General features: G+C 42.1%; 1 protein-coding gene across 2 annotated transcripts in view; it reads right to left on the reverse strand.

The window, feature by feature from the left end:
• Positions 1 to 12821, reverse strand: part of LOC135315213 (phospholipase A2-like) — a 17674-nt gene extending 4853 nt beyond the window's left edge. The window contains exons 1-2 of one of the 2 annotated variants that reach the window (XR_010374663.1): positions 12560 to 12821; positions 3587 to 3752 (exon numbers count right to left, since the gene is read on the reverse strand). Coding sequence is in view for 1 of the 2 variants with exons in the window: in XM_064461900.1 (XP_064317970.1) it covers positions 3587 to 3752; positions 12560 to 12794 (401 nt within the window). In the remaining variant the exon portion in view is untranslated. The remainder of the gene's footprint in view (positions 1 to 3586; positions 3753 to 12559) is intronic. The other variant, XM_064461900.1, reaches the window with a different exon arrangement.
• Between the last annotated feature and the right edge of the window lie 3496 nt (positions 12822 to 16317).

Here is a 16317-nt window from a genome sequence, read left to right on the forward strand (position 1 = left end):
TGAAATTCCTCATAGATGAAAATAAGAGGAATCTTTAAAGCATTCTCAGTTTTAAACACAATAACCTTTTAGGTGGGTATGCCTCCCTTCTAATCCCTTCCAAGGAAAAGACTAAATGCCAGAGTAGTCTGTCAGATAAACAATGTTGTATTTTTCTGGCAGTTATTGATGCTATTGTAACAGTTTACTAATAGGGGAAGGGCAAGAAGATGAGTTAGGCCATAGCATACTATCATAAATGTTGTCTTACAGCAAAGTCTGTATTAAAAGACAGTGGCAGAAAAGCTGAGAGCCAATGAAATATTCAGGAATAAATAGGCATGGGTGCTGCTTAATGGCATAATATAACTAAAACTGTTTGCTCAGTATCGTTTGAAAATTTGGGAAATTGCCTAAAATGATTATTTCAAAATTGTCGTAATTGGGACAATGAATTCAGTAGACTTTCTATCACATTGTGGACCTGAACAGTACAGGTAAGCATCAATGGCATATTTTAATGCTTAAAAAAAGAATTAATCTTCTGTTGTAGAGTCTTTGCAAGCCCAGAATAGCAAGTGGGGGAGGTAACAAGGATCTGAAATTAGATAGCTTGTAAGTTTTTGCTGCAAACTAACCATACTCTTCTTTTTTTGACTCAGTGGAAGAACATGATGTATCTGTGAGCTCTTTGCATGTAGTCATTTAGTTTCCTCCTGGTAGCCTAAAACCCTCATATTACAGTAGGCACATGATATTTGGATGATGTTTAGATTGCCTGAGGAATTTGTGTCTGCAATAGAAAAAGTTAATGCTGTGAGCTCTCACTTGCAATTACTGGGTTTTTTCCTATGCTTATTAAATAATTACTTGGTAAATCCACATGAATTTCCATTTAAAGATCCTGCAGTATGGAACAGTTGAACATCACGTGCCTGTGAAGGAGCTCAGTACATCTGTTTCGTGTGTAGAAATAATAAAAAAAATTACTTCCCGTGGGTCTTTTAGCAGTACTAAGGCACCAGGAAGTATGGCTTCTTTTGCTATAGTGCTGTAGTCTATCACAGAATCACAGCATGGTAGGGGTTGGAAGGGACCTCTGGAGATCATCTCGTCCAACCCCCCTGCTTGAGCAGGGACACCCAGAGCAGGGGGCACAGGAACGCGTCCTGGCAGGGTTTGAATGTCTCCAGGGAAGGAGACTTCACCACTTCTCTGGGCAGCCTGTGCTGCTGCTCTGGCACCCGCACAGGGAAGGAGTTTTTTCTCATATTGAGGTGGAACTTCTGTGTTCCAACTTGTGCCCATTGCCCCATGTCCTGTCATTGGGCACCACTGAAAAGAGCCTAGTCCCATCATCCTGACACCCAGCCTTTAGATATTTACAGATATTGATGAGATCCCCCCTCAGTCTTCTCTTCTCCAGGCTGAACAAACCCAAGCCTCTCAGCCTTTCCTCATAAGGGAGGTGCTCCAGCCCCCTGATCATCGTGGTAGCTCTCCGCTGGACTTCCTCAAGCAGTTCCCTGTCCTTCTTAACCTGGGGGGCCCAGAACTGGACACAGTACTCCAAATGTGGTCTCACTAGAGCAGAGTAGAGGGGGAAGATAACCTCTCTCGACCTGCTGGCCACACTCCTTTTTATGCAACCTGGGATATTGTTGGCCTTCTTGGCCACAAGGGCACATTGCTGGCTCAGGGTCAACCTGCTGCCCACCAGCACTCCCGGGTCCTTCTCAGCAGAGCTGCTGTCCAGCAGGTCACCCCCAGCCTGTGCTGGTGCCTGGGGTTGTTCCTCCCCAGGTGCAGGGCCTTGCACTTGCTTTTGTTGAATCTCACCAGGTTCCCCTCAGCCCAGCTCTCCAGCTTGTGCAGGTCTCGCTGGATGGCAGCACAGCCTTCTGGTGTATCAGCCACTCCTCCCAGCTTGGTATCATCAGAGAACTTGCTGAGGTTACGCTCTATCCCATCATCCAGGTCATTGATGAATATATTGATCAGGACTGGACCCAGCACAGACCCCTGGGGAACACAGCTAGTGACAGGCCTCTATCCAGACTCTTTATATGTTTACAAAAATTTTTAGATTCACTTTAGTCCTTTTTTAAGCATTTTAAATGAAAGTAGATGCCTAAGGATTTTACATTTTATCGTATGAAAGCAATATATGTCTCCATTTGAAAGTTTATAAGTGGCAGGCAAACACCTAAATTGCAGTAGCGATTATTTGAATAATTCCATTACAGACATTCTTACTACAGATTAAGTATTTCTGCATTTTCACTTAACTTGGGTTTGGGCCTAATTCTGAACGTAAACAGCCCACTGTATAGCTCAAAAGTTTAAGAAATCAAACTTGCTTAGAATCTTTGCTTCTACATTCAATTGGTGCAATTCTTGATTCTGTTCAAATGCAGTAGAGTAAATACACTCACTTCTGACCTATTCTTAAAATTCTGTAGCTATTGAAACCCAGACCACAAATATGTGAAGAAGCAGCATCTTGCTACAGTGGGACTTCCACAAAGTGAAAAAATGGCCTACAATGAAAAATCGGCAAACTGCAGATTCTCCATGATTATGTTTAGGTATACAGATGACCAGAACTAATAACGCTCCCTTCATATTGTATGTGTTCCCAGTCATTAAAATAGCAATTACATTCTACAAAATTGTCTTTATTTAAACAACAGATTACACATACAGAAACTTGAAATATGCGGGTAGAGATTCTAAAAGTTTTAGGTCTAATCACGACTAGAATTTTTATTTAAAAAATCAGGTTTGAACTTTCCATGTATTCTGCCCTAAAGGTGAGTTTCAGATGTTTGTTTTCCTTTTAATTTAAAATATACGTGTCCGATACATCAAACCTTGAGATGTCACATACGGTGGGGAAATGTATCAGTATAATGATAAACTTGAAAATATAAACCCCTGTTACCAGAAAATCATCTTCCTGCCAGCTAACTTTCAATTATAAATTAAAGTGATGGTAGTCAATATGCTGAGATTTAGTAATAAATACAAAGGTCTGTTTTTAGAATTATTTTAGTAACAACTCATAATCCCTTTTATTCAAAAGTTGCTTTGAACTTTTATATATTTGAATATAGCTATATTACTATATATATTTCTTTATATATTTGAATGTTATATATTTGAACCTTTAACAGGTTTAATTTTGCATAATTTTAATGTATTACTTTGAATACTAATAAAATGGTGTGAATAGCAATAGAATCAAGATTTTTCAGTTGCAACTTTTTTTAATTTTTTGTTTTATTTTTTTAGATAACTTGAATGTACGAGCTTTTAAGCTTCTCCAAGAACACTTCAGTTCTTCAGCTCTTGGCCAAACAGCAACAGCAAAGAAACTTAATTGTACTGTGAATCCAGTGTTAATGCAATAAGTTTTGCGTTAAAGGCAAGACTCATGTACATCTAGAGTAACACAATTTTAATATTTCAGAGTTTCTTAGTTGTCTGAGGTGTGTTTAAACTCAGTTCCCTCACTGATATTAAAAAGGCCTAATATTTTAGTCCTTTTACTCTGTCATCTGCATATATTCAGCACTTAATTACTCAGAAAAATAGTTACTCTTACCAGTCCACTCTGTCCTTGGGCCATCCTCTTCCTCCCAGACCACAGTAGCATCCATAACGTAGGTAGGCAAAAGGAGATCGTCCTGTAGTACATCTAATGGCTCCAGCTAATTCAAGAATTCCTCTTCGATTTCTAAAATGGGCTTTTTCAAAAGTGCCTTGATAAACTGTGGAAGAAAACCTTTATTTTCTTATTGAATCAGACATGTCAGTCCTTGAAAATAATACAGTTTTCTTTTTGATGCTTTGGGGCCACACTGCTTGACCCCATCGCTTTTTACACCAATCTATAGTGAGCAGAATCTGAATGGCATTCTGAATAGTTGCAGTGCTTTCCTCCCGTCAAGGCAGCATACAATGGCAGACTTCAGTCATTTCCAGTCTTGAAACTGGCAAGGGTAAGCATGCGTCCTGTGCTCTAGGTCCACTAATCTCCTAAGATTAGATGCCCTAAGCATTGCAGTATTTTCTCCTTATCATAACATGCAATTTTTCCCATGTTATTTTGTAGAATATAATGCTTTACATTTGAACAAATATGCCCTCTATGATTTACAAGACTCTATTTAGGAACTTAATCATCCTATGTCAGTACTAAAGCAGTAAGTCCAGGGCCGCAGATAAATATTGAGACACCAGATTACTTTTCTTAGGGCTTCATGTAATCCTTCAGGTTGAGCTAACGCATCAAAGACCCTGAATGATAATAGGCAGCATTTCCTTGCAGTGCAGGCTCCAAGCCATTTGCAGCAATTTTTAAGAAGCTGGATGAGTGCAAAACAAATTAGCAGAAGGCAAATTAGCAGAAGGCTGCTGATTAGAGTTGTCTTACTAATTAAACTAATGATTTATTTTGGTATGAGGACAGTTTATAAACCTTAACTCCCAGTACTGGATACAGATTGGGAAAAACATTAAGCTTTAATAACTGATAATATTTGTGAGAAAGACAGCAGAAAAAATAGTTAGACTTTGTAATTGAAGACTTTGATATTTATTTTCCTACAGAATAACTATATGATTATACAGTTTGCATATAATCTGTATAATCATATAATCTATTATAATAGACTAATAGACCAACATATTATAATAGATTATATGATTAACTATAACCAGTTAATGGAAGGTCTGCCAGGAGAATGTTGTTCCCAGCACACTTGAGTAACTTGAAACGCATGGGATACTGGTGACCTCCAGCACTTGTAATTTCATGAAACAAAGGGATTTAAACACCTCATGAAATCACTTCACTAAGAAATACCGGGTTTTGTATGTAAGAATAGTAAAAAAAGCTTTAGAAAGAATGTTTGTACCTAATCCTTGCTTATGAACATAGTTAGGCTTCCCTTGACAATATTTAGTACTTTTCTGACTGGCAACTGCTCCCAGATCTTGTTCCCTCCCGCTCTGCAGGCACGTGATCTAGGTAGAGGAGAGGATGTTTAAACAAGAGTGCTTACACTTGCATATGCATCTTTGGCCATTGATTAAAAGCAATCACATCCTGAGAAGTTAAAAACCTTCCCTGGCTATGTAGTCGCTTGCAGTTTCATTTAAAAACTGTTTCATTGGCACTAAAGTTTCCTTGCTAAGGTAGTGAATAGTATCTGTTGTGTCATGGCTCCTCTTCCAGGGTATTATCTGTTGTTTAGTTACACAGGTTTTCTGATAAAAAGATCCTCTCATGCTTTCCCAAAGGGTCCATAAGGTGTACTGGGTGGACTCTGTGGAACCTGTAGTTCCAGGTGTCAAAATAACAGTCATGTTTTAGAACTGATACATGATCATCTCCCATTCTACTGCAGTTCTGAATGTATGTTTCAGCTCTGAGTAGCAGAAGCACCCATTTAAGTATAACCAGGTCTTAGCTTTATGAAGTGTTGGAAGTGTAATTTTCACTGTCAGTACAGGTTCAGTGAATTCCCAGCTGAAAAAATAACTGCAATAAGGCTGCAGCATTACAAATGACAACTGCTTATAATCGTAAATGTTTAGTAAGCTTTGGCTAAACTCTTGTAGCTAGCCAGTAATGTCTGAAGGAACCATTGTTAGTGGTTAATGGCAAAGCTGGGTTTGTTCTGCATGGTGTTAGTGATTCTGAAGAAATCCTTGAAGAATTTTTACGTTGTGTCTCAGGTCCTGGCAACTGGGGAATGATGGTGTAGGAGAGCTATAAATAGGAAGAGGAAATCCAAGTCATATTCCTGGTTACATCAGAGAATTGTTTGCTAATTCTGGACAAATCCCAGTCCCTTGATTTAAATCCATGTAAAGCAGAAGTGATCAACTGTCAACTCCTGGAGGAGCTCAGGTACAAATCTTTAAAATGCGTCATGTAAATTAAAGAAAAGGACGTGAACTTTTGCGATTTATTTGTGTTACAGCATCTGGATGTCCAGGTGTAAACCAAGACTGTATCGTATTGCAGATACTCTGAACGTGACCAAAGGAAAAACCTCTGTCCCAACAGCTTTGTAACCTGAATTTAATAAAAACGATGAAAGACCATCCTAGAATGTATAAAACTATGGAAACAATAAGAGTATCAGTATGATGATGGTAGCGTTAGTGTATTAGCAACACAAAATTTCCAAAGTATTTTATCAGAACTTCTGTGGAATACAATCAGAGTGTGAAGTGACGTTCTGCACATTCCCAAATGTTTCATGATTGAAGGTATGTTTTTAAAATATTATGTGCGATTTTGATTGTTTTTATGAAGATTTTGCATTTATCTTTATGGACAAGAGTATTCCTGTAGGTTTGATTATGCATTCCTGAAAGAGTAGTGTCGTCCCTCTATGTCTAGCCTGGTTTTTGTTGCGCAGATTGTGTGCAGCTCTATCAAACACAGTATTGTGGGTGGGGGAAAAAGGGAGGGAACCAGGCTGCATTTATTTTAATTCCATTGCTTTACAATATGTATGAAAAAATCAAGACCACATTGTTTTGATATCTAGAGGTCACAGGACATATGTACAACTAAGCGTACAAAAATAATTTACAGTTAAACAATTTGAGACTAGTCTTATTATGATTTTTAATATTCTTGTCATATTTAATTCTGGTGTTTATTGAGTAATGGGAATTGGAACTTTGTTATAGTTTCAGTTGATCTCATTCTTGAAAGAAAACTTTAAAGACAGATATTTGGGGGAGGAAAAAAACTTAGAAAGGATTAGTCCATGAGCAAACGCAGATTTAACTGGATGTGATGTAGCTGCTTTAAAAGTAATGGTTGAAGGGAAACCAAAGCCATACTAATCCGAAGGCTACTTTAGGCACCATAAAATAGCAGATAGGGAAAGAAAAATCCCTGAACAAGTCTATGCAGTTGTCTCTGTGATTGTAGTGAATGAGCCAGAGAGATCAAAAGCTGAGGAGACTTTCTGAGGACTGAAACTAAGTTAACACTTAAGACAGCCTGAGAGAAACTCATAGTAAGTAATCACATTATATTTGTGTTGTGCTTGATTTTAAAACAGTAATTCCTGTTGCCCAAATTGGAGTCCTGCCACATTTGGAGAGTCTGAACTTCATCATACTGTCATGGTTTGTTGCCTGTATAAGCTCTTCAGAGTTCAGATTGTGCTAAATGCTATACATTATTATGTCTTTGCAAGATGTTTTCCACTATACCTCCCTGCCCACCTTTTTTACTACTTTTCTGAATAGCTTAGAATAGTATTTTAAAATCCAGTCCCTTAAATTTCCGTATGCATAGAGGGGAAAAAAATTTAGAAACACATTAATTTTTTGTGACAGATCATATTTCCCATAAAATTTTAGCCTTTGCAATGGGCACAATGCAAACAATTATTTTTGCGTATATATTATTACATTTTTATTGAGATGCACAGCTTTGCATAATTATGATACATAACTGCATTAATCAGTAGCATCTAATACAGTCTATGATGTTTTGTGGGTTTTAGAAGAAATGTTAAGCCATTCTTTCAAACACTGAGGCTAGAGAAAACATTTTTTGATGTTAAATCATAGAATAGTTTGGGTTGGAAGGGACTTTTGGAGGTCATCTAGTCCAACTCCCCTGCAATTAGCAGGGACATCTTCAACTAGATCAGGTTGCTCAGAGCCCCATCCAGCCTGGCCTTGAATGTTTCCAGGGATGGGGCATCTACCACCTTTCTGCGCAATCTCTTCATGTTACATCACCATCATTGTTAAAAAAAATAAAAGCCCAAAACAAACCTCTTCCTCATATCCAGTCTAAATCTACCCTCGTTTAGTTTAAAACCATTACCCCTTGTCCTGTCACAACAGGCTTTGCCAAAGAGATTGCCCCCATCTTTCTTGTAGGCCCCCTTGAGGTACAGGAAGGCTGCTATTAAGGTCTCCCCGCAGCCTTCTCTTCTCCAGGCTGAACAACCCCAACTCTCTCAGCCTGTCTTCACAGGAGAGGTGCTCCAGCCCTTGGATCATTTTTGTGGCCGCCTCTGGACCTGCTCCGACAGATTCATGTCCTTTCTGTGTTGAGGGCTCCAGAGCTGGACGCAGCACTCCAGGTGGGGTCTCACCAAGCAGAGTAGAGGGGCAGAATCACCTCCCTCAGCTTGCTGGCCACGCTGCTTTTGATTCAGCCCAGGATACAGTTAGCCTTCTGGGCTGCAAGCGCGCATTGTTGGCTCATGTCTAGCTTTTCATCCACCAGCAGCCCCAGGTTCTTCTCTGTAGGGCTGCTCTGAATCCCTTTGTCCCCCAGCCTGTATTGGTACGGGGGTTGCCCCAGCCCAGGTGCAGGACCCTGCGTGTGGCCTTGTTGAACCTCATGAGGTTCTCACGGGCCCACCTCTCCCACTTGTCTAGGTCCCTCTGGAAGACATCCTGTCCTGGTGTGTCAAGTGCACTGCTCAGCTTGGTGTCATCTACAAACTTGCTGAGGGTGCACTCAATGCCACTATGTCATTGATGAAGATATCAAACAGTACTGGTCGCAGTATGGATCCCTGAGGGACAGAACTCGTCATCAGCCTCCATCTGGACATCAAGCCGTTGACCACTACCCTCTGGATGCAGCTATCCAACCAATTCGTTGTTGACTGAACAGTCTGCCCATCAGATCCATATCTCTCCATTTAGAGAGAAGGATGCTGTGGGGGACTGTGTCAAAGGCCTTACAGAAGTCCAGATAGAAGACATCCATAGATCTTGTCCACTGATGTCATCAATCCATCACAGAAGGCCATTAGGTTGGTCAGGCAGGACTTGCCCTTGGTGAAGTCATGCTGGCTGCCTCACATCATCTCCCTGTCTTCCATGTGCCTTAGCATAGCTTCTAGGAGGATCTGTTCCATGATTTTCCCAGGCACAGAAGTGAGGCTGACAGGACGGTAGTTCCCTGGGCCCTCCTTGCTGCCATTTTTAAGAATGGCAGCAAATGTTTCCCTTTTTCTAGTCCCCAGAGACTTCACCTGACTGCCACGACTTCAAATATCATGGAGAGTGGCTTGGCAACTACATCAGCCAATTCCCTCAGGACGCTGGGATGCATCATGTCAGGTCCCATAAACTTGCGTATATTCAGGTTCCTCAAGTGGTCATGAACCTTATCTTCCCTTATAGTGGGAGGGATTTTGTTCCCCTAGCCCCCATCTTGCAGTCCATCCACTTGAGAGGTGTCAGAAGAGAGGCTGTCAGAAAAGACTGAGGAAAAGAAGTTGTTGAGTACCTCAGCCTTTCCTTCTCTGTTGTTATCAATTTGCCAGTCTTGCTCATCAGGGGGGTGGGGTGTACGCTTTCTTTGACTTTCCTTTTCTGCCTGCATGCCTATAGAAGCCCTTCTTATATTTGCACCCCTTGCCAAGTTCAGCTCCAGCTTGGCCTTCCTGACCCCATCCCTACACAACTGGGCAGCATCCCTAGGCTCTTCCCAGGATACGTGTCCCTGCATCCACTGCCAGTGCATTTCCTTTTTGCCCTTTAGTTTGACCAGCAGGTCTCAAATCATCAATGCTGGTCTATTGCCTTCCTTTCCTGATTTCTTACACCTGTGTATTGAGAGCTCTTAGACTCTATGGAAAGTGTTTTTAAAGATCTGCCAGCTTTCTTCTGTTCCCTTGTCCCTGAGGGCAGTTTCCCAGGGGCTCCTATTGACTAACTCCTTGAAGAGCTGGAAGTTTGCTTTCCTAAAAGTCAGGGTCCTGACTTGACTCTTTGCCCGACCCATATCCCTCAGGACTGTGAACTCCATCAGTGCATGATCACTGCAGCCCAGGCTGCCTCCAGTCTTGATGTCACTGATTAGCTCACTTGCATTGGTGACCAACAGGTCCAGTATTGCATCCCCTCTGGTAGGGCTGTCTATTACCTGGGTTAAGAAATTATCCTCAATGCATTCCAGGAGTCTCCTGGATTGCCTACAGCTCACCGTCCTGCTTTTTCGGATGTCGGGGTGGTTTAAGTCCCCCAGCAGGACGAGAGCCTGCGAGCGTGATGCCTCCTGTAGCTGGAGTAAGAAGGCTTCGTCAGCAGGCTCCCCTTGATCGGGCAGCCTGTGGTCAACACCACCCACAAGTTGCCTCAGTCTCTGATTCTTACCCATATGCTTTCAACCCACTCATGGCTATTCTTCAGAGACAGCTCTTCACAGTCTATCCATTTCTTGATGCAAAGGACAACGCCTCCACCCCTCCTTCCTCACCTGTCCCTTCTGAACAGACAGATCGGGCCAGCTCCAGAGTGGTTCCCCTCAGCAACTGACCCTTCCTTTCCTTTATAGCACATTCAGATCTCCCACAATTGCTCTGAAAATGCCCAGGCCTTGTCAGCATCTCCCACGAGAGCTGCTGGCTCCCAGTGGGTCCTTCCGCTGCTGCGGTGCTTCCCAGCCTCGGGAACCCCCCCTGTGCACTGAGACCTGCCGCTCCGCTGTGGGCTGGGCTGGCTCTGGAGCCGCTCCCCTTGGCAACTGACCATGTATAAATATGTTTCAGGTGTTCTGTAGTGATATTTCCTTTGTATAGTCATAGTGCTCCAGTAGTTCAGAACTTGAAACTTGGGAATAAGCAGACTTTCTGATGCATCTCCAAGATCTTGCCAGAAGTGGAAACCTCTGAACTGTATGCATTACAGATACTTGGGGGTTTTTTTTCTTAGATTTTTTTCCTCTTGTTTCATAAGCCATCAGGAATGGCATTTTTTGCCTCGTCTTGTTGCCCAGACTCCTGATGTGCTATTTCCACAAACTGTGGTCACGTGTAAATTTTTTGAAAGGATAAATTTGCCTGTTTTGATACTGCGGACCAAGCATTGAGAAACAGGTAAATTGCATTTCCCTTCCTCCTCACTGCCCACGGAATGGGTGACTGCGATGCCTGACTCAGAGCTACCGGACCAAAGCCAGGCTCTCTGTAACAATCAGTCTCGTCTGGCAGAAGCAGTGAAACAGTCTTCCATTGCTTCCCTTAATGTTCTTGCTGGGGTTTGTGCCGTGCAAAAGATGAAGGCTAGAGGATGATCAAAATGCAGAAGGAATAATAGGGGCATGCAGAGGTCAGGAAGTAGAATTGGGGCAGTGAGCTTGGTGGGACCTTAAGTTGGCCCTATTATGCAAGCACCTTACCTTATGGTGTTTAATCATGCGATTGCCTTTCCCCACCCCCAGACCCTGCCTCATTCTGTGCACAGAATCTGTTTTAAGAAAGAATTGAGCCTCTCGTCCTTAGGACCCTTCTATTTGCAAGATTTGGTTTGGTGAATCTGCAAGCAGTGTAGGAATGTATTAAAAAAGTGCAAGAAGACAAAAGAGAATCTCTTAATTAAAGCAGCTGAATGCTATTCTGGAAAACTGGATTTTATCCTTACAGCTGTCACAAAGGTTCAGCATGAGGTTAGTTTAATCACTTTAAAACAATGCCTATCAATGTTTACTAACAGTATGCTCCCAGCCTGCTGATTGCCTGGGGCTGGAGTACCAAATTACTGCAATACTTAGTGAGAGCCAGGCATTGAGTAGTTGAAGTTCCACATAAATTTTAAGTAGTCATAGTTAAAATCTGGTTCTAACGTTTTACCACAGGAACTTAAAATTAGTGGATGCTTTTTTGTGTCAGCCCACCTACCTATCTGAAAAAGAGTGGTGATGATGTAGTTTCACAGAAGTATGAAAGAAATAAGTACATTCAGATACTCTACTGATGAATACCTCAGAAAACCTATGAGGAAATGGACTGTAAATTATTACAACTGGTCTTTAATACTGCTTAATAAATAGGACATAGGAGACCCAAAAAAAAAAAAAAATTAAATACTTGCAAAGTGAGTAGTTGGCTATGCTCAGGTATGAGGCAGGGGTCCTTTAATTACGTTCTCACATCATAACTTATTCATAAAGACTGACTCATTCTTTCAGGATAACCCAGTTATGGTTTTGTAGGCAACCTCGGTTCTAGCAGTTCCTAGCTTTTGAACTGCTTTGTAACTTCAGTGCTCCGAGATAGCTCTAATGCCCACAAGAAGAGTGTGGGTAAATGTGTTGGCTTTGTAGAAAGATTATTATTAGACGCGCAATTTCCAATCCCACGTTAAATACTGAACTTTTTAACACACTTGCACGTTATCGATGAACTTTTAAAAAGTAAGGTGAGACCCTCCGGCAAACTCCCGCGCTGCCCATGGAAGCTGAGGAGGGGATGGGCTGCCAGCGCAGCGGCAGCCGGCAGCTCCGTACCGTGCCTTTGGGCGAGTTCTACCCAATTCTGCCCAAGTGCGTTAGACAATCTTTCTAAGTACTTATTTTCAAATGGCGAAGGTAGTCACTTGCCACGATCACCTCCCCTAACGCTCCTTCCTCTCTCCCCGCTCCTCCTGCCCTCCCCCAGCGCAGCGAAGCCCCAGCCCTCAGGGTACGGAGCTTCCCCGCCGGGCAGGGAGGGCCGGCTCCCGGCGCGCCGCTCGCCCGCCGCCGCAGACCCGCCTGCCCCAGGCTGAGCCCCGGCCCCGCTCTACTCACCGCCGGGCAGCAGCAGCAGCAGCAGCAGCGGCGGCCGGAGGGGCGGCCGCGGGGGCAGCGCCGGGCGGCGGGGTCCCATGGGCAGCGCGGAGGGCTCCGGGCAGCGGCGCCTGGCTGCGGCAGCGCACTGTGGCGGTGTGAGCCGCAGCAGCTGCGGGCCGCCTATAAAAGGCTGCTTTCTGCCCCGAGCCAGGTCCCCCGGAGCCGGAGCCGAAGACCACGCTGTGCTGTCCATCCGGCCAGAAGGGAGGAGCTGCCGCTGGAAGACCTGGGGAGCGCTGGGACCTGTCATTCGGGCGGTTGGGGCGCAGACACACGGACACATGCAGAGGCAGAGGGAACCCTGGAGTCGGGTTGTCTGCTGGCCTCCTGGACGTTCCTGCTGTGGTAGCTTTAATTTCTCTGTGAATTACAGCACTTCCTAGACAATTTAATCCAGATCTGAAGACTTAAGACGGCAGTGAACTGTGCTGTACGTTATTCTAGTGGTTAATTATAACCGGTGCTGAATACATGTGCTGTACCTGTAATCTGAATTTGCCAAGCTTCATCTCCCAGTTGCCGCTTTTCTTAGAGGACTAAAGAGCAATCAACTCCTACACTGGTTATGGATATTTGTAACTTGATCAAAATAACGTTTTAACCTTCCCTCAACCAAAACAGAGTCTTACATTATTTTTTTGTACATTGTGTAATCTTCCTGTAGTTTTTCCATTCCCTTTCCAACTCTTCTATTATTTTGTAAAATCTACAACTAGATGCCATATTGCAATCACAGTTTTATTGCCTCTCTCAACACACAGACAATACCATTTGCTTTTATGTGATTTTTCCTTGCTCATACATTCCAAGTATTTCATCAGATCTTTTGTTATTGCACTGAAACCAGTGTTCAAGCAATCAAAAGCGCTGAAATTTTGGGTATCGATTTTTTCTGTGTGTTTTTTGCTTTGTTTTCTTTTATTTTTGGCATTGTTATATTCCAGGATATGACCCCACTGGATCCCGCTGAGGTCTACGCTACTAGGATAAGGAAGGAAAGATAAAAACAAAGGCTTTTTTATGGAATTTAACAAAAACTTGTTCTTGGTCATGTCATCTAACTATTGGAGAGCAGCTGGTAGGTTTTTTTGTAGTGAATGGTATTTTCATCGAAGAAATAAAATGTTTTTTCATATGCATACTGAAGGGTAATTCTACTTTTGTATTAGAATGCTCTGATATCTGCATTACATCATTCCTTTTTAGTCAGAAGAGATGCAGAAAATTGTATGTGGTCTGATTCCAAAAGACAAAAAGCATGCACAGACAGATTGGATTTGGTTTTGTTATGTCCATTAATCCACACTCTATGAAATGTTTGTGTTGGCACTGAAGTTAGGGTGGCAGAGGATAAATGTGGAAGCACATCTATTTAAGGTAGGATATTGATATGCCTTTGTACACCTGATACACCTTTGTGCAACTACATGCAGAACACCAGAAATGGTATGTTAGCATCGTCAAAACTGCACAGTGCTTGAACAAGCAGAAGGGATCATGGTATGAACTTGACAAACCAGGGGTAAGCAGGGTTTCCAGCTTCAGAGCTTGTATTCTGCAAAGGGACGAAAGTGGTTGGAGGCTTGCTGTGTGACTGTGACTTCCTGCTGATCGACACCAAGTAGCTTCTGACACACCATGCTATGATAACGTGGCCGGCTAGGCTTTTGAGTGTTGTGAAGAGAGTGGACCACAGGTACCACTGTGCTTCCCAACAGAGAAGGACTAGAATACCAGCAAAATAGGATCTGTGGCAAACAAATGTTGTCAGTGACCCTGAGAAGTCTCGGTAATGCACAAATTGTAATAGAAAAACCATCTATTTGGGATAGGTTTTTTAGAAATTTGTTTAAGATTTTGTTGCTACTGCCATCAACTGGGTCAAAGCAATTTTCCTGTTACTCATGGAGTCACATCACTAATTACTGTTACTCTGTTTTCATACTGTCGCTTATAATGCATTTGTCTACTGACTCTTCCGGTCAATAAGTCACACCTATTAGAATGTTTTAATAGTGTTCAACAGCAGTTTAGTGAAATTTCCAGTTGAACAGTATCCCATCCAGCATACCATTGGATATGACAATGAAAACAGTACCCAGGGGAGCAACAGGAATTACATTTCATGTTTGTTCTGCAGGAGACTGACTGATGCAACGTGTTAGTGCACTTGATGCTGGATTAGTACACGTGGTTAGTTTTTCTTTGAAGGAAGGAAAGTAATCTTAAGACCAATGAAAAATCAAATGAGACTGAAATGTTCAGACTAGAGCTGCTTCTAACAGAAAGTAGACAAAGATGTGACATGACAAACACTATATGAAGTGATGAGGTAAGGAATGCAAGCCAGGAGTTCTATTTCCTATGAGTTGTAGTAAAAGTTCAAAGGAGGACACCTAGTGTTTTTGGGCTGGGGAGAGAAATCTGATAGACGGAAATACTTCTACTGAGGGGGAGTTAGGTTGTCCAGTTAATTGCCATGGCATATGACTGAGAAAATACACTAGTAACAGATTGGAAGTTAGTATGGATTTTTTTTACAAGATTTAAAATTCCCTTTAATTTTCTAAATAAAAACTTATGTGGCAGTGCAGACCTGTCATATTTGCTTTCCGTAGTGTTCCTTTTATCTGAAGCATTTGGTAACTGGTGTAAGTAATCTGTGACAAATGGCATTTTCCTTCTTACTGATGAAATCTTTCTTTTTGTCAACTGGAGCTGTGCATGGGTGGGGAGAAGCATTTGCTTTTAAAATATGCTTTCTCAAATGAGGTTGCATGTGCTCGATGGTTGTTTTAATTAAGTTGTTTTTAAATCTGAAGAATAGATTAATATAATTGAGACACACAGTTGTACTGAGGAACATTCTCACAGAATAACAATATCATGGGCAAAATTGTTAAATTAGTCATAAGAGCCTGGTCTCTCAGTGTCTGTGATTCTGTACATGCAGGAAGATGATAGTGTATATTAATCCAAAATGTTTATGGAAGGTGCTAGAATAGTCTAAAATATAGTTAACATAAGTGCAAGTTATCTACTTCCCTGTGAGCAGGTGAAGGTAGTGATTGTGAGAGCACTGTAACAGTTTATTTACTGCTGACTAAACAGCTGCAAAGATGTATTTTTCTAGTAATAGAAGTTGGTTCCATTAACACTTCTTATTTAGTAAGAGCAGTTATTTTTACTGAGAAATGAAAAAGCACTGACCACCTACCTTGGTCAAATTTATATATACTCTGCTCTTAGCTGTTACGAAGATGCGTAGTAATGATGATGAGTGCAGAAGTAGTAGGGTCTGTAGGTATCTAAGTGAAGTCCTAAAAAATTAGAATCCTTCTGCATTAAGCATGTGACAGTTAAGCTATATGACATATTTGCTACCCCACTGAATTAATGAACTAATAAAGAATGGTGAAAGAGATTATTTTCCCATTGTTAGAGATGGGAATGGAGGCAGGGTGATTTGCTCAAGGTGTTATACAATGGCTGTAGCAGCACTGGGAAACTGCACCTTGGTGTTCTACATCCCAGCTTAAGTCCCAAACTGGGTTCTTCTGTGGCACCGACTCCTGGAGGGAAATAAGCAACGCATACACATGCCTCATTGTGAAGGTATCAGAATGATGAGAACTGAAGAGCTGCTTCCCAGCAATAAGTCAGCTGACTGTATTTACTTGATCACTATACTTGGCATAAGTGCCTAAGCTACCCCA

This window comes from Phalacrocorax carbo, chromosome 10 (genome assembly GCF_963921805.1).
Source record: "Phalacrocorax carbo chromosome 10, bPhaCar2.1, whole genome shotgun sequence".
In the NCBI taxonomy this organism is placed as follows: domain Eukaryota; kingdom Metazoa; phylum Chordata; class Aves; order Suliformes; family Phalacrocoracidae; genus Phalacrocorax; species Phalacrocorax carbo.